Raw genomic sequence first — 25,789 nt, forward strand, 5'->3', positions numbered from 1 at the left:
CACATCGGATAAAATGTTGAATTAAAGAAATGTGCAGAAGCCCATCTAGCATTGATACCTTACAATGCACACCATGCAATTTCAAAATTTCTTTGAATAAACATGATCTCCTCTCTGGGGTTGTTGTTCTGCCTTCAGTCCAGTCCAATGTGTCAGAGGCTCAGTCCAGATTTTCCATGTCTCCTTCACCTCGACAACACCCTTCTTGCAAAACCAGTCCTGTTTTTCTCTGGTGCCAACTACAGTCCAGATTTTGCATTTTTATTTCTCCCACTCTGTCTCTCTCTCTCTGGGTTGTTTTTAATATATCAGAGTCCAGTCCATGGAACTGTAAACTCCTGGTTCAGATTTTTGGAGTTGTCGAGTCTCCCTTGCTCTCCCCTCCCTCTCTCTCTCTCTGGGCTGGCGATGCTTGTTTACTCGACACAGTCAGAAGAAGTTTGCGCTTGGTTTAATGGCTCAAGGCTCCTCTGCACCTTCAAGATTGTGTTTTTATTTTGTTGCTTGCTGACCATTTTCTCCCCCATCTCAAAAGAAAAAACACTCAGATTTTAATTACTTCTAAAAAAAAAGAAGAATCACAGGAGAAGGAGGAACAAAATTGGGAAAAAGAAAATCACTTTGGAATGTGTTGAAGCAAAAAGGGGTAGAAAAAGGACCCCCCCCCCCACCTTCAAGGATTTTAAAAACTTGGTTGTTGTGCAGTTTGGCGCCTGCTAATTTATTAAACATGTTTTTTGTTTTGTTCCATTGGTGAATTAGGGATCTTTTTGATATTTTCTTTGGGCGACTTTGCAATAGAGGAGGACAAAAAAAAACAGAAGAGGAGGAAGCCTAGGCAGAAAGCCAAAGAAAATCAAGTTGATATCACTCAAGGAAAACTGTCTTGGAGGATATTTTGGTTTGTGTTTGTCGTTTTCTCAACAGATTGTTTCCTGAAGGGATTTTTTCCCCCTCTCCTCTCAGGATTGGTAATGTGGGGAGGGGAAAGAGAACAATTTCAGCTGCTCCCCGTGATATCATCGAGTTGAAAAGGAAATATAAATTTAAAAAAAGGAGTTTGAAGATTGTATAAGAGAGGAGGAGGAAATGAGGGCTCCTCTGCATTGGGGAACTTGACAGTGAAGCCTCTTCAACTCCAATGTGGTTTCCAGAGAGAACCTTTGCAGAAGAGAGAGATTAAGGAAGACTTCTTGAGGCTGCTGTGGAAAAAAACAATCCTCCAGAAGAGAGGAGGAAGAAGGGGAATAAAATTGTTAATCTTCCTGCTTCCCCCCCCCAACAAACTCACCCAAACAAAAAAAGACTGAAGAAAGGGGGTGAAAAGGACATCAATCCCCCCCCCCCCTACCCTCATGGACAGAATGAAGGATTTGATCCAATTTAACTGCCAATATCATTTTATTTAATCTCTTGGAGATTATTCAAGAAAATTCTATTTTGGGCTGCTTAAAATAGTTGATCTTGTTGCTAGTAGATTTTTTGGGGGGTTTCTTACCTCCCCCCATCCCATCCCCAAGTGTCCTCTGAAGAGCAACTTTTATTGGGGTTGTCCCTTGTCCCCTCCTGTATCTTATTTAATATTTTCTATCCAGTTCTAGCCCAGGCCTGTTGTGTTGTGGGGAGCCTGGGTGCTGATTTGGGAGCTGCTTGCACCAGGAGGATTCCAGTTCCAGGATGGGGAGAAAGACTTTGATATTAGCTTGGGTGACTCTCTTCACCCTGGCCAACATTGGCCCAACAGAACCAAAAGGTAAGTGTTTAAAAACCTTCACAGTTTAAAAAAAAAGCCAAGCTTTATGACTCAAAAACCCAGGCTTAAAAGCCAACTATTTCAACATGGTGTGTTTTCCTTCTAGATTTCTGTTCATTTATGTGGAAATTTAATGACATGCTCTGCCCAACAGCTCTTTAGATTTGTGTTTTGCGGCCTAGCGTGCACCCGAAAGCCCGGGGCTGGATTAGAGGGGGCAAAAGCGACAGCTCGCACCAGTCCAGGTGGAACTAAAATCGAGAGTCGGGGATTGAGTGAGGACGGGGCCTAAAAAGTGCATTTAAGGAAAAAAAAATCCTCATTGCTGCAACGAGGAGGCTTTCCTCTAACTTTCCCAGCCTCGAGCTGGTTTCTTGGGCTTTGCTGAGAGCTGTAACTAAAGATTTTTTAAAATGTCACACTGGTGAGAGGGCAGGGCAGATGCAAGCTATTTAGGGAGACAAAATAAATTTTAATTGCTTGGGTGCATTTGAAAAGGACATTCATTTTAAGGCAGAGTCCTGCTATTGGAATAAGTTGTGCTGGTTTGATTTAGAAATAGTATGCTGCATGCTTGTGAAATATCTGTGTTTACCACACTGGAATCTTGAAAGTGTGGATTTTTAAAAACAAAACAAAACCCCTGCATGAATTATAATACTTGAATTTCCAGAATCTTCTGTTTTTATTTGGGTATTTTAGTTCCCAGGCTCTGTTGACGATCACCTGGTAACTGCTGGGTTAAGTCGTGAACCAGGACACGCTCACTGATCCATAGTCCTCGGGAATTATTTTGAGTCCCTGAAATTCCAGTGACAATCCCGTGTAATAATAATGTGATTTGACTTGCACTTGTCTATTCGCCTGACCGAATGGACAAGAGTCACTGACCGCGATCCCCAGAATATGAGGCAAAGCTTTGGGACTCCCATGTAATGTGAAGTTTAAGTGTGGATTTCATCTTTTTCATGTTACTGTAAAAGCAGTGGCTCTCTGTGGAGTTTTAAGTGCTTACTGGAAACCGTGAATGCTGTGTCTGTATGTGGCTTTAAGAAAGACCCCCATTCCTGCGTTTTATTTTTTAAAAAACACATTGCAGGGGCAGTGTGATTTATCTCCTCCCCTTGCTCGTGTTGGAGCTTTTAAAATGTGCATGGGAGATTCACTTGTGAAGTGCGTTCCATTATTCTGGAGAATGCAGTAGTGTGGAATTTAATGCTGCCCCGATAGCACAGGACAGAAGTGTGCATTTGAAGTGTTTTAGCATGCGGTGACTGCGTTATTCTTGTGGGTGAACATCTCACCTGTGGAACTGAGTTATCATCTGACCTAACCGCAATGGGTGAGAATATATTGTCATCCGTTGGATGATTCTTTGCCGCTGAATGCAAACCCGCTCGTCATAAAAAGTCACTTTCTAGCACAGCTGCCTCACGGCGCCGAGGTCCCAGGTTCGATCCCGGCTCTGGGTCACTGTCCGTGTGGAGTTTGCACATTCTCCCCGTGTCTGCGAGGGTTTCACCCCCTCAACCCAAAGATGTGCAGGGTCAGTGGATTGGCCACGCTAAATTGCCCCTTAATTGGAAAAAATGAATTGGGTACTCTAAATTTATAAATAAAAAAAAGTCACTTTCGCAGCTTCTCTGAGGGAGAGAGGTCTAACATTTCACCAAATGTTTTTGATCTTTTAAAACCCAGTATTCCACGCTGCTTGCTTGTTTTATTTGGCCCCCATTCTGTATATAAATATTGTGAGTGACGTGTTCTGTTCCACCGGGACTGTGTGGGTGCTTGGTCTGCCCTTGTAAATTTTATTTTGATTTTTTTTGAGGTTTCATTCAGATGTCCCAACTGCTTCTCAGGAGCTCCGGGACAATGTATTTCTGCCCAGAAAAAAAAAGGACTTGCATTTATAGACCGATCTTCGTGACCATCAGACGTCATAAATTCACCCGACAACCAAACAAAGTACTTTTTGAAATGTGGTGACTGATGTAGGAAATGTGACAGCCAGTTTGCTTAGAGCAAACTCCCAAGAGCAGCAATGTGAAAATGGCCAGATATTTCTTTTTTCTGATTTTAATTTGGTGGATAGATATCGGCCCTGAATAGTAACTGTTCTGTGAACAGGATTATTCCGTGTGGGTTGAGGATCCTTTTACCAAGGCTTAACCTGTTTGGGGGTGGTGGAAAAGGCATAACCTATTTAGGGGTGGTGGGAAACAAAAAACACGAAAGACGGAATCTCTCGACAGAGGATGCAAAAACCTGCGTACCAGCGGGAGAGTTTAAAAAAAAAAAAAAAAAAATGTTTTTTTTTCAATTTTAGCAAATTTTCAACAAAACCACCCCCCTTACAGAAAAAAGAAAAGTATAAAACACACAGATCAACATCGTACACTTATATCACGAATTCCCCCAATGTACAAACCCCCTCATGAAACAATAATAAACACATACCCGATACCCCCCCCCCCTCTCCCCTCCGCCCCTGGGTTACTGCTGCTGCTGACCACCTCCTAACGTTCCACTAGAAATTCTAGGAACGGTTGCCACTGGCTGAAGAACCCTTGCACAGACCCTCGCAAGGCAAACCTTACCCTCTCCAATTTAATGAACCCTGCCATGTCGCTGATCCAGGCGTCTACGCTTGGGGATTCACATCCTTCCACTGTAGCAGAATCCTCCGCCGGGCCACCAGGGACGCAAAGGCCAGATTACCGGCCTCTTTCGCCTCCTGCACTCCCGGCTCGTCCGATACCCCAAATAATGCTAACCCCCAGCTCTGCTTGACCCGGGTGTTCACCACCTTCGACGTCCTCGCAAAGCTCCTCCAAACCCATCCAGCGCCAGACATGTCCAAAACATATGGGCGTGGTTTGCTGGGCTCCCCGAGCACCTCACACAGCTGTCCTCTGTCCCAAAAAACCTACTCCACCTCGAGGAGGAAGAATTCACCCTACCCAGGGCATCAGCCCACAGACCCTCACCAGCGGGAGAGTTTTAAGCGGCTGTTTTAACTATCTCTGTCTGCTTTGCCCCCCCCACCTTCCCGTCTACCCCATTCCCCTCCCTCAGGCAAAAGTGCCTGAAATGTAATTAATAAAAAGTTAGTTTCTGATATGCTGTTCTCGGCACAGACTCTAGCATGGGTGTCGCAAGTAACTCTGTTAAGGGAAGGAGAGAAACAATTAGCCAAGGGTCTCATCAGTGACTCCACTCCCCCCATCGAGAATGGGGAAATGAGAATTTGGGAAATCTTTAATTGGCTTGCTGGTGATGAAGTGTGCTGTTACACACTTGGGGCATGTGTACAGGGTAGACACATGGTTGTAGCTGTCTTTTGCATCCACCTAGGCGGGCAGGTGGGCTTCGTTTTAAGACAGCACCTCTGATAGTACAGCACCCCTTTAGTACATTACCATGAATGTCTGCTTGTGGGCTGAAGTCTCTGGAATGGGCCTTGAGCCCCTAGTCTTCTGACTCGGGTAAGAGTGCGACCTACTGTGCAGTGCTGTTCCTCAGTAATTTCTTGCTGTTTGTGGGTCTTTGCTGTGTGCAGATTACTTCATTGGCTATAAAGTGCTTTGTTACCCTGACACACTTTTAAGTGCTATATAAATATTCAAGGAGCAATGTTGGCCAGGGTATTGGGAGCTTTAATATCCACCTGAGTTACCTGCCTGGGCTAACGGGATCTCCATCTGATGTTTCATCAAAGGCAGTGCAGTGACAGTCATCTGACAGTGCAGCATTCCCAGAGTAAAAAACCATAGCACCATGGAATTCCTACAGTGCAGAAAGAGGCCATTTGGCCAATTGAGTCTGCACTGATCCTGTGAAAGAGCACCCTATCCCCGCCCACTCTCTCCCCTGCCCTGCACATCTTTGGACACTAAGGGACAATTTAGCATGGCCAATCCACCTAACCTGCACATCTTTGGACTGTGGGACGAAACCGGAGAGTCCAGAGAAAACCCACCCAGACATGGGGAGAAAATGCAAACTCCACACAGTCACCTGAGGCTGGAAATATACCCGGGTCCCTGGCGCGGAGAGGCAGCAGTGCTAACCACTGTGCATCCCTGTGTCAAGTATCAAGCCTAGATGACTCAAGTTACTGGAGTGGGCTTTGAACCCAACTTCAATATTTTGTTACCTGCTGATTGTATATTTATTGTAAACAGCGTTTCCACCTTTGCACAAAGGCATTGTTAAAGAAAACTCTGGTAAGCAATTGTAATGGACTTTAAACCAAATGGGTGTTTTCAAGGCAGTTTTAAGGGTCATGCTCTTGCCTGTGAGTCAGAAAGTTGTGGTTTCACACCTGATTATGTTATTTCATAATGTAATTTAAACATTTGCTTGGTAGCACAGAACTTGAATATTGCTGAAAGGAGAGATGTGTTGCCAAAACCTTTTGTCTTGTACTCATCAGGACAAATGCAAGTATGGCACATTTTACCCAATAAAACATCAAAGACCATATGACACAGTGCTTGGCTGATCAAATCAAATGTGTTCCTTCAGTGGTTCATATTAGGCAGAATACAGACCGTACTCAAAACAGCCTGCGTTTGTGAAACCCAAAACACAATGGCTGCTGTTAGATGTGATTCTGTGATTGTGCAGCACCTGATGAACAATCCTGAGTACACAAACAAACAATTTAAGATAATCAGTTGAGATTGTAACCTGGCTCATTTAAGCTTGCCAGAAGTGACATACACTCAGGGACCCACATACAGGGACGCATTCCCAGAATACAAAAGAAATATGTCCCAGCCTTGCACCTTTTTTTGAATAACTTGGAGGCTTAGTGGGCCTATTTTGGCCGAGGTGTTGCCATGAAGAAAGCGATCAGAGCCTATTTGCCAACCAACCAGCACCCTTTTCTTCTGTAGTATAAAATGCAATTTAGGCTGACTGCTTTGGTGCAGTACTGAGGGAGAGCTGCCTTGTCAGAGGTAGTGTCCTTAAACCACATAGAACAGGATAATAGGCATAACCAGTTTGTGTTAGTCTTTATCCTCCACGAAAACATATGTCCTGATCCCTTGCCCTTGCTCTCTTCTTGTATCCCTTTTATATTCCCCTTTCCCCTCAACCATTTGTTAAATGTTGACAAAGCCTCCGCATCGATTAATTTAAACTGAAGGCAAGCCTGCCTGTTTGGGTGGATGTTTAAAAAGATCCCATGGCGCTTTGGAAGGAAAAGCTGTCCGAGTGAACTGGCTTCCATTCTGCCTTCAATTGCCATCGCAGTAAAACAGATTAATCCTTCATCCCATAGTTTGCGGGATCTCGGTGTACGCAAAATGGCTTTTACGTTTCCTGAATAACAGAATCGTGGCATTTCAAAGTGATTCATCGTATGCGGAGTGCTTGAAGTGTTCAGAGACAGATGTGAAATATTGCATTGCTGCATAAGGGCGAGCCTTCTTTCATTTCACCCGCACGCCTTGTGAAGCAGTCCAGGTGATCTTTACATCTCTAATGATACCAAATTCAGCAGCGCGCTGTTAAAAGAACCTCATCAGAAGATACCATAATGTTCATTGGGACTTGCCCGCTGTACATCCTTGTCGGACCATTTAGGAAATTATGGAGCTTTTGTGTTTTGAGGTGTTGAGGTGGAGGCTGCATCAGTGGCAGAAACAATCCCAAGAGTTTCAGTGACCAGGAAAAGAGTACACATCAGTCATTGCACAGCATTTGTTTTTATTTAAGGTATTAGATCAGGGATTGCATTGCCTTGTGTACCACTAAGAAGTGGCTCAGCCGTGCAGACATGAGAGGAATTATTGGATGGAAAGTGCTAGAGTTTTAGAATTGGCTGCCTGCCAGATTTTTTTTCCTCTTCTGTATGTTGTTCCAGTTTTCTCTTTCTCACTCCCCCCCCCCCCCCCCCCCTCTGTCCATTCTGTCTGCCTGTCTCTCTCTTTCTCTCTCTATTCTCTCCTCTTCTCTCTCTCTCTCTCTCTCTCTCTCTCCCCCCCTCCCCCCGCCCCCACCCCAACCCCTCCCCACACACCCAGCCACCTGACCTCCTCCAAGTACTCATTTGCAGATATTGTAACTGCGTCCAGTCTTGTCCACATGTTCACTTTTCAGCAGAGGGGGAAACTGGGAGTCATTGGTTAGAGACCAGGAACCCTCACTTCCCAATTTCGCTAACACCCCCACCCCCTCCATTCCCTTTCCACTCTCCCCGGAGCTCCTGATGTAAATACCTTTATTGAAAATAATTGTTGTTCACCAATAAATATGCTTTATAATATGACTCGTGTTGAAAGCAGAGTTCACATGAAACTGACCCAGCAATGATGAATGAATGGTGGGTGATTTGTACTCCAGTCAGGATGATGTGGGGCTTGGTGGGGAACTTGGTGCTGGTGGTGATATTGTTGCCATTGTCCTTCTCAGTACCAAAGGTGCAAGATTACAATTTCTCTTTATGAAGTTAATGTCATCAACAACAACCTATAGTCCCTTAGTAGTACAGAACTTGAATTTTGCTGAAATGAGAGGCATTTTGCCGAATCTTTTCCTCTTGCGCTCATCAGGACAAATGTAATAATGTCAAATTCCAAATGACCGTCACAGTTTATACTACAGGAGAAAAGGTGCTGATTGGTTGACCAGTCAACTCTGATGGGCTGAGATGTTGCCATGGTGAAAGCAACAGGGAACTGTAGGCTCTCCCAGCCTCCAGGTCATTCAGGAAAAAGTGCAAGGCTTGAGCATATTCCTTTTGTTTGCAGAGGATGGGTCCCTGTGTATGAACGTATGTCACTTTGGCAAACATAAATAAGCCACGTTACGAGCGCGACTGATTTTCTTAAATTAGTTCTTAGTCTAGATTTTAGTGCAGTAAGAAGTCTTACAACACCAGGTTATAGTCCAACAGGTTTGTTTCGAATCACTAGCTTTCGGAGCATAGCACCTTCCTCAGGTGAAGGAGAATGGAGCAGCACTCCGAAAGCTAGTGATTCGAAAAAAACCTGTTGGATTTTAACCTGCTGTTGTAAGATGTCTTACTGTGCTCACCCCAGTCCAACGCCAGCATCTCCACATCATAGATTTTAGTGCACTCAGGATTGTTCAGCAAGTGCTGTCGAGTTGCGGAATCACATCTGACAGTAGACGTTTTGTTGAGGGTTTTGCAAGCGTGTGCTGGTTATTTTATGTTCTGTATTTTGCCTTTTACAAACAGCCGGAGGAACATGTTGCTTGATTTAGTCAACCAATCCGTTCCCTGGTGCTTTCTCTATGCCAGCCAATCAGCACCCTTTTCTCTTGTGGCATTCTTGTGCTGGTCTTGATGAGTGGAAGATGAAAAGCTTCAGCAACATGTCTCATTTTTTCAATAACAACAACTTATTTATTTTTAAAATTAATTTGGGGGATGTGGGCGTCGCTGGTTTAGGCCAGCATTTATCGCGCATCCCTAGGTGGTGGTGATTTGCCTTCTTGAACTGCTGCAGCCCTTCCTTGAGGTGTAGGTATATGGTACATTTAATGTAATAAAATGTCCCAAGTCACTTCAGGAGCATTATTTGAAGACAAAAAAAATAACAGCAAGCCACACAATAGGCTGGATGACCAAAAGCTTTGATCAAAGAAGTGGGTTTTGAGGAGCGTCTTGGAGTTGGAACGCAAGTCAGAGAGGTGGACAGGGAATTCCAGAACTTGGGGCCCAGGCAGGTGAACATGTGGCTACCACTAGTGAAGCAATTAAATTGGGGATGGTCAAGAGGCTGAAATCAGAGGAACGCTGATTTCTCGGAGAGTTGTTGGGCTGGAAGAAATTACAGATGTAGGGAGGGACGAGACCATGGAGGATTTTGAAAAGAAGGATGAGAATTTTATAATTGAGGCGTAGTAGAATGGTGCCAAGCTACATGCCGGGCGAAGACGCGAGTGCTGAGATTTTACTGGGGTAGGTGACAAGAAATGGCTGGGGAAAAGGAAGTCCGTGGGGAAGATGAGGAAAGATACAGCAAGTTTTGAAATATTTAGGGAGAGCATTCGTAGCGTGGGACCCAAAGCAGCTAATGGCCCTGCCACTGGAAAGCAGTAAAGGAAGGGAGGAATGCAAAGGAGGCTAGAATATGAAGAATACAGGAAGAATACACTTTAGTAAAGTGAAGGCCCGTTTATCTATCTGTAAACAGACTAGGGAAGGAGGAGGGAGCAGAGAAAAGGTGTGTTCTTTTAAACCATTAAGTTTTTAATATTGACTTTAATATAAAAATTATAAGTTTTTAAAAAGCGATGAGAATGTTTTAAATATTAGTGTCTGCATGGGGTTGGTCAAAAATCTGCTGGGACATGAACAAATTGATCATCTGTTGAGGTTTCTTGCCTGTCTTGACTAAAATTTATACTTTCTGGGCTTAAGGCAAGGGCATTCGAGAATGATTGCAAAACATCAGTCCGTGACATCCAAAGTCAGGGTTAGAGCGATGATGCTGATATTTGCCCTTCCAAAATATGTTTTTGCTGTGCTTTCCTGTTTTCAAACTACCCCGGAGTCTTAAAATTCTTTGTATAAATTCTTAGCTGACTTAATCTGGGTCACTTCCATATTATTTAATGCAAAAATGTTCAACTTTCTTCCTTTCTGCAACCTTGCTGTATTGAAACCAATACGTATTGCACCATCTTCAACTCTAACTCAGTCATTCCTGCACCTTTAAAGCTGGGGAACTCCTAACATGAGAGTAGTAAAGGGAAGGTCGCCATGGTCCCAGGTGACCATAGGCTGCTTTCCCCTTTTGAGGGGGAGAGCTGGCTTGGTGGTGATTTAACCTAAGGATCACCACCCCTCGGGCGATAGGCAAGATTGAGAAGACGAGGCACAGCGGGAGGCCATTTATCCCATTGAGCCTGTCCCGTCTTCTTTGAAGGGACATCTCACTCCCCTGCCGTTTTCCCTCCTCTGCAATATTTCCCTCCTAGAAAATTAAATTCCCTTTTGAAGGCAACTATTGTATCTGTACCCACCACCCTATTGAGCAGTGCAAATCTGCTGTGTAAAAAAAATCCGCTGGCATTTCTGTCAATTGCCTTAATTTTGTCTTAAACCTGTGCCCTCGGTTCTCGTTATTTAGTTACCCTATCCAAACCCGCCATGATTTTAAACACCTCTATCAGATCTTCGCTTAGCCTTCCTCAGTTCTTTACTTTGGTTGTAATCTTTTAAAACTCAGGCTTGGGGTTGACAAACTCACTGTTACCTAATTTTTAAAATAAATATATTTATTAAAGTTTGGATTTTTAAACTGTACAAAAAATAGATGAAACGGTTATAATTTACATGTTGTTCCTTTTCACGTTCGCTTCCCCCCCCCCCCCCCTCCCCTTTTCTGCTGTCTCTGATCCTATCCCAGACCCTTCCCTTCTCCGTACATGGTTTGTTTTGCCGTTTGTTTTACTCTTATAGCTTTGTGAGGGGCCCTCTGGTCCCCATGTTAGTCTCTCCCTGGGTTCCCCTTTGGCGTTTCCCTCTTTAATAATAATAACCTTTTATTGTCACAAGTATGAAGTTACTGTGAAAAGCCTCTAGTGGCCACATTCCGCCACCTGTTCGGGGTTGCTGGTACGGGAATTGAATCCGCGCTGCTGGCCTTGTTCTGCATCACAAATCAGCTGTTTAGCCCACTGAGCTAAACCAGCCCCATCTAATTTATTTTAATTTTTACTCCCTTCGTTGGCAGAGTCCTATCCGATTGATCTTGATTCTTCATCCCAGTCCTCTAATGGTTTACATAATGTTAGCTGTCGTGTTAATGTGTGGTGAAGGTGTGCTCGCAATCATCAATGAATCACGTCTTGGTGTCCCCATCTACTCACCTGGTACCTTCTCCCATCTACTCACCTGGTACCTTCTCCCCTTCAAACATGTCGCCTTGACCATAAGATCGACTCCTCTGATGTGTGCAAGCGGCACTTAACTCTTCCTCCCCGCTTGACGTTGCCTTTGCTGTCAGGGCTGCTTGTACAACGTCAAGCCACAATTTCCTCCAGTTAAAATGTTGAGGTCTTTGTGTCCCACCACAAACATTATACTGGTTTCATCTCTCATCGGTCATTATCTCAAGTTGAACTGGATTATTTGCAACATTTGGTGTCATATTCTAAGCCCTAAACAGATGTTTTAACTCTGGATCTTTTATGTTTATCCAATTAAGGGGAAATTTAGCTCGGCCAATCCACCTGACTGCATCTTTTGGGTTGTGGGGGTGAGACCCACGCAGACATGGGGAGAATGTGCAAACTCCACACGGACAGTGACCCGGGGCCGGATTCGAACCCGGGTCCTCGGCGCCGCGAGGCAGCAGTGCTAACCACTGCACCACCATTCCGCCATAACTCCGAATCTTTTAAAACAAAAGTCTCTATTGGTTTTCAGGAAGTGATAAGTACAATAAAACACATTGACGCGGCTCCCCACCATTAAACAAACAAACAAATATTCTCTGTGTGTAAAAAAAAAAACAAGTTTAAATTAACAATCGACAGTAACTAATTGGTTAAAGAAAGAAACAAAAGGCTGCCATCTATGATAAAACTTCTCAGTAGATCCTCTTACGGTATATTTAATCTTCTCCAAATGAAGAAAATACATTAACTCCGCATCTTTTCCATTGCTAAGACCGCCTATTTCTCGCTCCACAACATTGTTGATTTGTGTCTCGTCCATCCGCTACAGAAACACTTATCCGTATCGTATTCTGTTGCTCTCTGGCCAACCTCTCTAATTTTCAATTATTCTGTTGCTCTCTGGCCAACCTCTCTAATTTTCAATTGATCCAGGAATCTGTTGTCCACTCACCTGTACCAGGTCACTCGCCCAGTCAGCCCACTGACCTGCACTGCTGCCTCACAGCGCTGGGGACCCGGGTTCGATTCCGACCTTGGATCACTGTCTGTGCGGAGTCCGCACGTTCTCCCCATGCCTGTGTGGGCATCCTCCGGGTGCTGCTGTTTCCTCCCACAGTCCAAAGATGTGCAGGTTAGGTGGACTGGCCATGCTAAATTGGCCCGAGGTGTCTGAAGGTTAGGTGGGGTTACAGGGTTGGGGTGGGGGAGCAGGCCTAGGTGGGTGCTCTTTCGGAGGGTTGGTGCAGACTCACTGGACCAAATGGCCTCCTCCTGCACTGTACGGATTCTGTGACTCAGGTTTACGTCGGGGACAGACAGGAAAGTAATGCTGAGACCACAATTGGTTCAACCACCATCTTAACAAATGGTGGGGCAGGCTCGGTGGGCTGAATGGCCTACTGCTGCTCCTATTTCTTACGATCCTGGGTACAGTACGGCATTTTGTTTCCTGCACAGACACTAACTAAACCCAAAACATAAGCTTTTTGTTAAAAACAGAAAATGCTGGTTAAACTCAGCAGGCCTGGCAGCATCTGTGTAGAGAGAAGTAGAGTTAACGTTTTGAGTCCGTATGAGTCTTCTGCAGAGTGGTCCAATTTCCAGCATCCGCAGTATTTTGCTTTTATTTAAAATTTTTGGTTGTTCATCGACCCAGCTCGAGGACTTGCACACATAATCAGGCTAGTGCTCCAATGCAGGACTGCTGGGGTCCTCCTGCAAATGTGATGGTTCTGTGATTCAGGTCAACTTTAAAGACTTTGCGACAGAATTTGAAGAAGGTCAGGGAGCTCTGATGTCCTGATATGTCTCCTTTTAATCGTCAGCGGTAGCTTACATTTAAATATAAAACATTTCAGGGTGTTTTCCAGTGGTATTGTCACATACACCAAACCATAAAGAAACTCCAGAACTGGTGACTAAAAGAGGTAGGCTTTAAGGAGTCTTTAGGTTTAGTAAAGGAATTTTGGGTTTAGGGCAACTGAAGGGACAATACGATAAATAGACAGAAGTGTCCAGAGTGGGAGGAGCGCAGGGATCTCAGTGGATTGTAGGGCTGAGAAATGAATTAACAGACTGATATCTACAGACTACGTTATTTGTGGGAGGTGGCTGCGTAATTGGAGTCTTGTTTTTCCCATGTAATAACAGCAATTATATCTTGGGGTAATTTGGTTTGCTTTTTTAAAATAAATTTAGCGTGCCCAATTCTTTTTTTCCAATTAAGGGGCAATTTAGCATCGCCAATCCACCTACCCTGCACATCTTTCTGGGTTGTGGGGTCGAGACTCATGCAGGCACGGGGAGAATGTGCAAACTCCACATGGACAGTGACCCGTGGCCGGGATCGGACCCGGGTCCTTGGCGGTGTGAGACAGCAGTGCTAACCACTGTGCCACCGTGCCGCCCTATCTTGGGGTAATTTGTATCAGTTAATGAATGCAGGGTTGTTTGAATTGAGGTTTTGATGCTCTTCCTTCCCTTTTGAAGTGGTTCTGATGCGCATGATAAAATACTGGATTAACTGCAGCATACCCGCTTTTTATGGCGGTGTCTCCTTCGCAAAACACTTGTGACTGTGTTCAACTGTGAAGGTGACTTGTGGAGATGTTCTAAGGGATGCAGGTTCTTGTGAAACAGAATCTAGGCGCCTTCAGGGAAGGAAAACTTTTTCCACCCGGAGGTGCAGGGTGGAGAAAGATAAAGACTTGCAGAAGGACCTTTACCTACCTTTACATACATACTGACCCTTTCATGTCTTAAGGATGTCCTAAAGCGCTTTATGGCCCCTGAAGTCCTTTAGAAGTGTGCTTACTGTTGCAGTGTAGGAAACTCCGCATCCAATTTGCACATAGCAAGCTCCCACACACAGCACTCTGATAATGAGCAGGTAATATTTTTAGTTTTATTAGTTGAGGGATAAATATTGTCCACTGGGGGAGAATACTCCTGCTGTTCCTAGAAATGGTGTTGTGGGGTCTTTTATGTCCACAGATGAGGCTGCATCGAGTTCAGCATTCTCTCTGACCCGCACTAGAGTGTCGATCTTGATGTACGTGCTCAGTTGGTGTCAATTGGACTCTCAACTTTCTGACTTGAGACACCAGTGCTACCCACTGAACCACAATTGGACTGAGGGTTCATAATCTTTTCAGTTTCCGACCCATGTGCATGCATGGATCCAATGCATTAAAGCAAAAATAATTAAAATGAGAAATGGGGTCAGTTGATGCAAGGACAGGGAGAGTTTAAATAAATGTTCTGTCTGAAACGGTCACCTTATATTGGCGGCACACCTCCGCAACCCAGCCACTGTGATATGCATAGTGTTTTAAACTCGCTTTTATTGCCTTTTGAGTAAGGGGAGGCAGCGGAAAAATCCGTCAGTGTAAATCCCGGAAGACACAAAGAAAGTTTTTCTGATTTTTTTTTTTTTTTCCCCCGGGGATTGCAGTGTCTGAGAAAGTAATTATTGACTTTGTGCTCAATGCTGTTAGACGTTTGCAGGATGTATTATATCGGCCCCGGAGGTTCAAGTCAGGAAATTTAGTTAATGTTGACGCAGATATGAATAGCAAGTTGTGGGAAGGGAAATTAAATTGGCAGTGTCTCTGTGCTAAAATTTACTGAGGGATGTGGATCTCACTATGTCCTATGCCTGTGGTAACAGTGTTTGTCTAATGGGGCAAATGACTATAGTTAGTGTTTAAAGGCTTCTATGGTTACTGCCCTTGCCATTATTGTATTCCACGTCAAAGAGTCATGATTATTACAGCACAGAAGGGGCCCATTGAGACCTGCCTGGCACGCTAGAGCAATGCAGCCAGCTCCGTTGCCCTGCTCTACCCCCAGAGCTTCTGCAAACTTATTTCCCTCAAGTGCCCATTCAGTTTACTTTTGAAATCATTGATCTTCCCCCACTTCCACCGCCCTCGTAGGCAGCAAGTTCCTGGTCATTACCACTCGCTGAATTGGTTCTTCCTCACATCCCCCGGGTGTTGTGCTTGTGTTTATTGGGGGTTTGCAAAATCTTGGCTCTTCATTGCTGCGCCTGTGTTAATGGGGTAAGTGGCAAGTATCTGATAGTTACTGTAGTCTGTGCTCGATGTCGCCATGTAAAACCCTGCTTCTGTGTTTCTTCATTGACCTTTTAAGAAGTTACGCCGCTAATGGGGAGATATGCCCTATTCAATCACAATGCCAGATTAATTGTTTTCATTCAGCGAATCCAATGGCATTTAATCAACAAGCTGCTTTTATTTATTGTCTTATCCCCTGAGCACTCCTGCAGTGGAGGAGCCAAGAGCTTTGCAGTTGGAGTATGTTCCCACTCTGTCTTGGACATGTCGGTCTATTTCCTTTTACTGTTTTTCCTCCTCCCTTTTTCTCAATAATCAGTTTTCTCTCATCTTTGAAGGAATATCTACTTGCACAGGTGTAATTTCATAATTGCCTTCTGGTAAGGCTGCTGGATGCCAAGGCCCGAAGATCTAGAATTCCCTCCCTGAGCTTGTCTGCCTCTCCCTCCCTCCCTCCCTTTAAGGGCCATCTTAAAACCTACCTCTTTGACCAAGCTGTGGATGTCTTCTCTTTTGGCTTGGCACCATGATTTAGTGCTCTTGTCAAGTGCCTTGGGGTTTTGTTCTGTGAAAGGCACTATATAGATACAAGTAGTCATTGCAGGTGACCATTTGTTAGTGTTCGAGGTGGTTCCAATCAGCGAAATCGGGAGTAATAAATAGCCATCACAGTTTAAACCCTTGATCCTGCCTAGTTGCCCATTCCCTGTTTAATCAGCTGCTCGACGGTGATCTGAAGCATAGCTGTTTTGTTTAATGCCCTCTTCTGTAACCCAGGGGGCAATGAACATCACTGCTCTCCTCAATCAGATCAACTAAATCATGTGGGCAGGAATTGGACTGTGCACCCTGTGTTTTGAATAGATCGGTTTAACTTGTTGCCTTTGCGAGCTGACTCATTGTGGAAGCTCAGTAACACATTATTTTTTGACTCGTGCATCATGTGGCTCACTGTACAAAATTACAGAAGTAGGTGTGAAGAAGTGGAACCGGACCTTGTGTGTGGGGTCCCCAACTCTGCTGTTTGCAATCCTCAGTTGAGATTCCTGCTCCTGTTGAGGCTGGAGACACTGTCTGGATAGCGACAGACTTCCAGCTGCATTTGCAATTTACATCTTTCACAGCGCAAGATCAACACTATAGAACGTGATTGGCGTGCACTGTGTCGCCCTGAAAGATATGGGGTCTCGGCTGCACAGCAAATTTCCCCTTTCCCCTGTGAAATAGCTACTGTAATTGCCTGAAGGTGTTAGTGACGGGACTTCAGTGACAGCCATTTTTCGAGTACACCGCATGCTTAATACAGTTGAAGGATGTGCTCATCAAGGCCAGACTGTACGGGGTTTATGTTGTTTTTTTCTAATGCTGAAGGTCAGTCTCTTGAAGCCTTGCTTGCAAAGTATTTCGACAGAGTATTTTTCCATTTGGGGTGATGCGTTTCCTTGCACACAGGAACTGGACCCCCCCCCCCCCCCCCCCCCACTTGTATTTTTCCAAAACGATCAGTTGACTTGTTTAATGCTTAAGGGGGTGAAAGCTGGGTGGACAAAAGCCGAGGCCAACCCTGGATTCCGTGCATGTGCTATCCCTCTAGCCCAGGGGGCCCCATCGCAACTTGTAGCTCCCCTGCCTTGCAACACGTTCAGAAACAGCAAAGGGAAAATGCTGGCAATACTCTGGTCTGGCAGCATCTTGTAGAGAGAGAGAGAAAAGCAGAGTTAATGCTTCAGGCCCGTGACCTTTAATCAGGACCGATCATTAGTTAAGATTCAGCACGGGTCTGGAGAACAGACTATTGCTATCCTGGTCTTTATGGGTCGGAGATTGGAACTGCCCACTGCCATGTCTGGTTGCAGAATTCCTATTTCAGAAATCCTCACCGTGTTCTCTCAGGAATGGGGACGGAGAGACTGCGGAATCTCCCTCTATATACCCCGAGGTTGACTTGTTTATGTGCTGTTACTGAACTCTGACGCAATGCTTTTGTATCTCTGCTCTCTGTACCTTTGTGCTGTCAGCCAGGGATGTTGCCTGCCAAGTCTTTGTTTTCATTAAACCAAGAGCCAAGATTCAATAAACTCTGTAACGATGCAAAGGATAACTGATTAAAAGCACCAGGGCCCACACCCTGCCCCCTCTTCTTCTTCTTCTTCTTCTTCTTCTCCTCCTCCCCCCCCCCCCCCCCCCCCCTCAAGAAAAATATTGATAAGGGAGCTGATTGAGGAAGCAGAGTGCAATTACCTGTCCAATGTTCATTCTTCCAGAAAGTAAACACTTCTCCCTGTTCAGTCAGCTGGCTTTTCTGTAACCAGTGCGCAGTTCCTAAAGCAAGCACAGTTGGTTTGATCCCAAAATGTAGTGCCCTGTTAGATGGTAGCTTTGGAGACTTGCAATGAAGCTGGGTGCCTCAGTAATTTTTTTTTTTACATTTAGAATACCCAATTCATTCTTTCCAATTAAGGGGCAATTTAGCGTGGTCAATCCACCTAGCCTGCATATCTTTTTGGGCTGTGGGGGCGAAACCCACGCAAACACGGGGAGAATGTGCAAACGCCACATGGACAGCGACCCAGAGCCGGGATCGAACCTGGGACCTCGGCGCCGTGAGGCAGCAGGGCTAACCCACTGCGCCACCGTGCAGCCCGCCTCAGTCATTTTTAGCATGTAATTATCCTGTCACTTACCGGTCAATGCAAAATGATTTTTGGCTCTGAATTAACTCTGTAGCCTGACTTGGGATGGGGGAGTGGTTGTACTTCACTATCGGGGCTTGACACTGCTATACATAATTCCGTTCTGGTGTGAAGATGAGCTTGGGTGGTGTGTTAGATCTACGGGGCAGTTTATAAACAAACTTCAGAATCTCTAGCGAATGGCCACTACTATCTTCAGTCTCAGAATGTGCCCATCACGGAGTGATACGGTGTGTCATTGAGCAGAAGCTCCTTCTGATTGGGTGCGTGTGATCACAACCCACAGTATATGCTGGGGGGTTGCAGGATGATTTTTGCATTCTGTGCAATATAACCAGAGCCTTGGAATTTGACCCTCGTTTCAGAGTATTTCTGGCAGACAACAGATTATGTATCAGAGTAGGTTACACACTAAACAATTGGCGGAAGATGAGAGCACAATTACCTTTTTAAGAAAATGAAGGAATTTGTATTTTGTGCAATGACCCATGCCCTTGGGAAATCCCAACCTTTACATCCAATCACTATTTTTGTGAAGCGCAGTTACTGTTGTCATTTAGGCACATGTGGCAATCAGTTTCCACATAGCAAGATCCACAAATGAGGTGAATGTCATTGGCTGAGGGTTGGATTTTGATTCAAGGCAGCCGCAGAACTCTCCACCACTCATTGAATTGTGGCCATGAGCATTCTTCCTCTGCCCACCTGAATGCGATGATGCAGCCTCGACTTAATGTCTGATTCCACAAATGGTGCACTTGTAGCCATTGAATCGGCAGGAACGCAGCTTAAATTTTGCATCTGATTGCTGACGGCCTATATATATGTGTGTAGAATGTGGGATGTCTGCAGCGTAAGGCTGAACTTCTTGCAGAAACTGTGACTATTGGAAATTTACACTCTTTTTGGCAGTTACGCTGGCTGGTGCTGACGTTTCTGTTCCTTATGACCCTTCTCCCACACAACTTTATCTCTCCCTATCACCTTTGTTTCTTTTCCCCCCCCTCGCATGCTAATCAAACTTCCCCTAAAATGCATCTGTGCTACTTGCCTCAATTGCTCCATGTGGCCGCAAGTTTTGCATTCTCTCTGCTCTCTGGGTTTCTTCCGAATTGTTTTGTGAATGTATGCATGACTGACTTATATTTATAGTCCCCTGGTTCTGGACTCCCCCACAGCTAGAAAGTCTTTTCTATATCTGCCATATCAAATTATTTAATTAACTGAAAGATTATTAGGTCAGCCTGCTCTTTTCGAGAGAACTCCTGTTTGTTCCGTTTATTCATTTGGTTGTAACTTTCAGTTCTGTCACATTTTCTAGAGTGATATGTCTCTTACTTAGACTTTCTGCAGTGTTTTATGTTGACCTGTGATAAGTTGTGCATACCACTCAGTAACATTCATAGTATTTGTCCTCAGAAACTTTTCTTTGTTCTCTTTGTTGTTCTTTGTTAAACCTTAAAATTCTCTCGGTGGAGGGACAGGTAACTGCCCAACGTTTAAAAAATTTTTTTTAGAGTACCCAATTATTTTTTTCCCAATGAAGGGCCAATCCACCTACCTTGCACATCTTTGAGTTGCGGGGGCGAAACCCATGCAGACACGGGGAGAATGTGCAAACTTCACACGGACAGTGACCCGGGGCCGGGATCGAAACCGGGGCTGGGATCGATCCCGGGTCCTCAGTGCCGTGAGGCAACAGTGCTAACCACTGTGCTGCCTTGTCACCCCGCAACTGCCCAAAGTAAGCAAATATTTTATCAACATTCAGGTGAATCTGTCTTTGCTCCATTTATACCATGTGCAGCTTGACTCTGCAAAACTGGGTGGCCCAGTAGCACAGTGGTTAGCACTGTTGCTTCACAGCTCCAGGGTCCCAGGTTCAATTCCCAGCTTGGGGCACTGTCTGTGTGGAGTCTGCACGTTCTCTGTGTGGAAACCGGAGCACTGGGAGGAAACCCACGCAGACACTGGGAGAACCTGCAAACTCCACACAGACAGTCACCAAGGCCGGAATTAAACCTGGGTCCCTGGTGCTGTGAGGCAGCGGTGCTAACCACTGTGCCGCCATGCTGTCTCTACCTCAACCCGCACACACTCCCCATACCCCTTGACGCCTTTAGAACCTAGAAAGCAGCTCCCCATGGCTTCCTTGACAACACCGTCTACTGCCCAGAAGGACAAAGGCATTAGATGTACTGGAACACCACCACTTGCAAGTTCCTCTCCAAGCCCCACACCATCCTGAATTGTTACTATATCACCATCCATTCACTGTCGTTGGGTCAAAGTTCTGGACCTTGCTCCCTAACAGCACTGTGGGTGTATCTACACTACATGGACTGCAGCTGTTCAAGATGGTGGGTCATCACAACCTTCCGCAGGGCAATTAGGGATTGGCAATGAATGTTGGGCCATGTCGACGATGCCCGCATCTTGCGAAGGAAAAAATAAAATTGGTTACAAGTGACCCTTCTCCCTATGTGAGTGTTGGAAGATTATTTGACCATGTGGGATTGAAGTTGCACTCGTGTAACATCCGAGTGCAAGTATTTCGCAGGAGAAGTCACTGTATGATAATTGAGTGGGAACCTGGATTACCCCTTTTCAAATCCCTCTCTCAGTCATTCGATACCGGGATGATCTCCATTTGCAATGACTGACTGGTCGAATGGAATTAAAGTTGCGCTTTCCCCTGTCTCCATCAGTATGGCTCAACTGCCCACCAGACTACACACTTCCAACTGAGCCATGAGCGAATGATGCCTCCCAAACATGGCAGCAGTTATCAAAGCTCGGGCTGCGAGCTGATCCCTCCACGAGAGAATTCTAAGGTTTAACAAAGAACAACAAAGAAAAGTATTGCGCAGGAACAGACCCTTCGGCCCTCCAAGCCTATGCCGATCATGATGCCCTAACTTAAAAAGAAACCTTCTGCCCTTACTCGGTCCGTATCCCTCTATTTCCTCCCTATTCATGTATCCATCCAGATGACTCTTAAATGTTGCTAATGTGCCTGCTTCCACCACATCCTCTGGCAGCACATTCCAGGCACCCACCACTCTCTGCATGAAAATGTACCCCGCACATCTCCCTTAAACCTTGAACCTGAGCCCCTTGTAATTGACACTTCCACCCTTGGAAAAAGCCTCTCACTGTCCACCCTGTCTATGATTTTGTAGACCTCTATCAGGTCTCTGCTCAACCTCCGTCTTTCCAGTGAAAACAATCCTAGTTTATTCAACCTCTCCTCATAGCCAACACCCGCGAGACCAGGCAACATCCTAGTGAACCTTCTTTGCACTCTCTCCAAAGCTTCCACATCCTTCTGATAATGTGGTGACCAGAACTGCATGCAATACTCCAAATGCGGCCTAAGCAAGGTTTTATATAGCTGCAACATAATTGCCCAAATTTTGTACTCAATGCCCCAGCTGATGAATGCAAGCATGCCTTCTTAATCACCTTGGCCACTTGTGTTTCCACTTTTAGGGAACTGTGGACCTGCACGTCCAGACCCCTCAGTATGTTAATGTTCCAAAGATTTGTGATTTCATCCGAATGCAAATATGTCATGTATCAGAAAACTGGTGGTGCTAACACAGGTGTAATTAGAAAGAACCAAACTGATTAAGAGAAAGGTGCTGGGATCAGAGACTCAATTATTTTGAACATAGGGCTGAATGTCTTTTCTCATCAATTGTCTTTATGGTCGGTACCGTCCAACATTAGTTGATGCGCAAGAGCAGCTCAAGATTTTTTAAAAATAAAAAAGCTGCCTCCAATTTCTACTTGTCTCATTCCGTCGAGTGTGGACTAAGGTCGGAAGCTTGCCACGAAGCCACATCCCTCCATTCGAGGAGCCGTTGGAAGTATGTGGTTTCACTCAGTGCGCGAGTGTACTTGTCAGTAAACTGTTACATAACTTGTGGTTGCAAAGTTCGTAGAGACGCAGCAAGATCCGTCTTTCTGATTTCTTTGAACTAACATGTTTCCTCCAGTCAGTGTTTTTGGAGATTTCAGGTATTTTTTTTCCTGAAGCTTTGTTTATCCAGCTGCAGGTAAGGGCTAATGATGCCGCAGCTGTTGGCAGCATTAATAGGTGAGAACTCCAATATGTAGGGTAACAGGTAGCTGGGAATTGGAGCATAATCAAAGGTTACTAGTTTGTAAACTTTTTAATCCGATTTTTCGAGGTTGCATTTACAACCGTTACACTCTTTGTGTGAATATTAGCTTCTATAATCAATTTTTAAATTGTCTATTTCAATTTGTGATTGAACAATATTGTCGATGAGAGCCGCAGGACTTGCAGACCAGCATTTCTGATGTGTTGCAAAGAAGCAGTATGACTCATTGTTCTCACTGTCGTGTATACAAGGGGTGTATTAGTGTTTACTTCCAGGCAATGCCACATCACTTAATAATAATAATAATAATCTTTATTATTGTCACAAGTAGGCTTACATTAACAGTGCAATGAAGTTACTGTGAAAAGCCCCCAGTTGCCACACTCCGGCGCCTGTTCGGGTACACGGAGGGAGAATTCAGAATGTCCAATTCACCTAACAAGCACGTCTTTCGGGACTTGTGGGAGGAAACCGGAGCACCCGGAGGAAACCCGCGCAGACACGGGGGGAACGTGCAGACTCCGCACAGACAGTGACCCAAGCTGAGAATCGAACCCGGGACCCTGGAGCTATGAAGCAACAGTGCTAACCACTGTGCTACCATGCCACTCATACTTACTGGTACGGATGCACTCTAGGCAAAATGATTTGCACTTAAAGCTTGAATGCTTAGGTGCTGTTCCGTTGCGTCTCTTCCTATACCATCGTAGAAGCCCTTATACGTGCCATTGTCTCCCCAATGGCTTGACTTCTCCAACAGTCCTCCATCAGCGATCCAAGTCCCAATTTGTATCAGTTCCAAATTTGCTGCCTTTTTACTATGTTGTATTGCTCGTTCATCAACCCCATTCCCCCTTGTTGCCACTGGCATTCTATCCCCTCTTGAATATATTGAATTCAGTGTTTCGTTTCTTGTCCACAGATCCCTTCATGCCTTTTTTTGCGCTTGATGTGATTGCAGGCGGGAGCCTGGTCTGCTGTGCTGCAACATGCTTTTATTGTTGTTCTGCTGTGCTTTTCTCTTGCTCCACTCCTGATGGCAGATTCTTCGGTCTTTATGAAGATTGCCAACTTCCAAAGATGTCTTTTGAAACGGCTTTTTTTTTGTTGGGGTGGGGGGGGGGGGGGGGGGGGGGGGGGGGGGCGGTCAGGTCAGATGCCTTGGGATAATTAAACAAACTGTTTAATTGTATAAAGTCAAGTCATTGTGGTTCACTTAATTAACCAGCTCCACGGCGCCGAGGTCCTCGGTTCGATCCTGGCTCTGGGTCGCTGCCGTGTGGAGTTTGCACATTCTCCCCGTGTCTGCGTGGGTTTTGCCCCCACAACACAAAGATGTGTAAATTAGGTGGATTGGCCACGCTAAATTGCCCCTTAATTGGAAAAAATGAATTGGGTACTCTAAATTTATAAAAAATAGAACAATAATTCAACACCTCACATTTCCCCCTTCGCAGCGAATGACGATGGTGGGACGAATCCATGTCGCATTACATTCAGCCCCCACCATCTGGCCTGGGCTTGCAGATTCCTACCAACTGTCCTGGCACCTCTTTAACCTGGGATTACCCCTCTCTCTGGATCTGTAAAGACCTAATTACCTGCAAATGCTCGCATATATAGACTTTGTCTCTATATATATATATATATATATATATGTTTCTGCAACCTACCTCCATTCACCTGAGGAAGGAGCAGTGCTCTGAAAGCTAGTGATTTGAAACAAACCTGTTGGACTTTAACCTGGTGTCGTAAGACGTCTTACTGTGCTCACCCCAGTCCAACCCAACATCTCCACATCAGCCTTAAATATGTTCAACAGTGGAGCATCCGCAAACTTCTGGGATAGAGAATTCCAAAGATGCACATCCCTCTGAGGTGAAGAGTTTTCCCCTCGTCTCAGTTCTAAATGATTGGCCCCATATCCTGAGACTGTGCTCCGTGTTTTAGGTCCCCCCCCTGACCAGCGGAAGCAACCTCTGAGTGTCCACTCCCATCAAACCCCCTCAGAATCTTTTGGGGTTCAGTGAGATCGCCTCCTCTTCTTATTCGAAGACCTCTATTGGGTCATCTCGGCTTTCATTTATCCACTGTGTTTTCCTGCCAAAGCAGAATGCTGCTGATGCCTGACCCTGCATTCGCATTAGTCTGCGCACATGTGGAAATCCAAGTATGTCGCACCTGTGGAGCCAGTGAGGCAATGTGACATGGTCCAAGGCCATAATAGTTTGCCATCCGTAGTGGAGTTGTGGTCTGGAAGGAGATGGGAGTCAATTAGCAATGGTCCTCGGGCAGTTAGACCTTCTCAGCAGGGTTAGAAATGGAGAGATGGGCAGCACGGTGGCGCAGTGGGTTAGACCTGATGCCTCACGGCGCTGAGGTCCCAGGTTCGATCCCGGCTCTGGGTCACTGTCCGTGTGGAGTTTGCACATTCTCCCCGTGTTTGCGTGGGTTTCGCCTATACAACCCAAAGATGTGCAGGCTAGGTGGATTGGCCACGCTAAATTGCCCCTAAATCGGAAAAAAAATGAATTGGGTACTCTAAATTTATTTTAAAAATAGAAATGGAGAGATAAGGGTGGCATGTGGCGCAGTGGTTAGCACTGGGACTGCGGCGCCGAGGTCCCAGGTTCGATCCCAGCCCTGGGTCACTATCCGTGTGGAGTTTGCACATTCTCCATATGTCTGCGTGTCACCCCCACAACCCAAAGATGTGCAGGTTAAGTGGATTGGCCACGCTAAATTGCCCCTTAATTGGAAAAAATAAATAATTGGTTAATCTAAAATTTAAAAAGAAAAAGAAGGAACGGAGAGATAGTTGTGACTAAAGGGAAGCTCCGATGGGGTCCCCCACATGGGTGCAAATGTCAGTGTATCATGCTTTGGCAATTACATTTTTAAGCTTATTGCATTGTTAAAGAGAGGTGATGTTCATTGGCTCAACCTTCAAAAGAGTATGAATGGACACAGCTGGAACAGGGGAGGGAACCATAAAGAGGTTATAACTCTGCTGAGCTGTATGAAGAATTGACTTGCTGAAGTTAAAGGATAAGCTGATGTATTATTCCAGCACCATATACTATTATTGATCTTAACAACAACGAGCCACCCAACCCAACCCAACCCACCCAAAGAGGCCTGCACTATATGTATCAGTCAGGGAAGGCCCCAGTAAAGACTGATATTGATATTGCAACTGGAGCGAAGAGCATGGTCTGCCACACAAAGACGGTCAAATAAATCCAA

The 25,789-nt window shown here is 45.2% G+C and overlaps 1 protein-coding gene across 2 annotated transcripts in view; it reads left to right on the forward strand.

Annotated features, from left to right (window-relative positions):
• Positions 1-400: 400 nt before the first annotated feature.
• The window catches only part of LOC140394972 (insulin receptor-like), a 284,928-nt gene continuing 259,539 nt past the window's right edge, over positions 401-25,789 (forward strand). Inside the window, exon 1 of one of the 2 annotated variants that reach the window (XM_072482239.1) lies at positions 401-1,753. In XM_072482239.1, coding sequence (XP_072338340.1) covers positions 1,678-1,753 — 76 coding nt within the window. In that variant the 5' untranslated portion in view covers positions 401-1,677. The remainder of the gene's footprint in view (positions 1,754-25,789) is intronic. The other variant, XM_072482240.1, reaches the window with a different exon arrangement.

Source organism: Scyliorhinus torazame, chromosome 18 (genome assembly GCF_047496885.1).
Source record: "Scyliorhinus torazame isolate Kashiwa2021f chromosome 18, sScyTor2.1, whole genome shotgun sequence".
Classification (NCBI taxonomy): domain Eukaryota; kingdom Metazoa; phylum Chordata; class Chondrichthyes; order Carcharhiniformes; family Scyliorhinidae; genus Scyliorhinus; species Scyliorhinus torazame.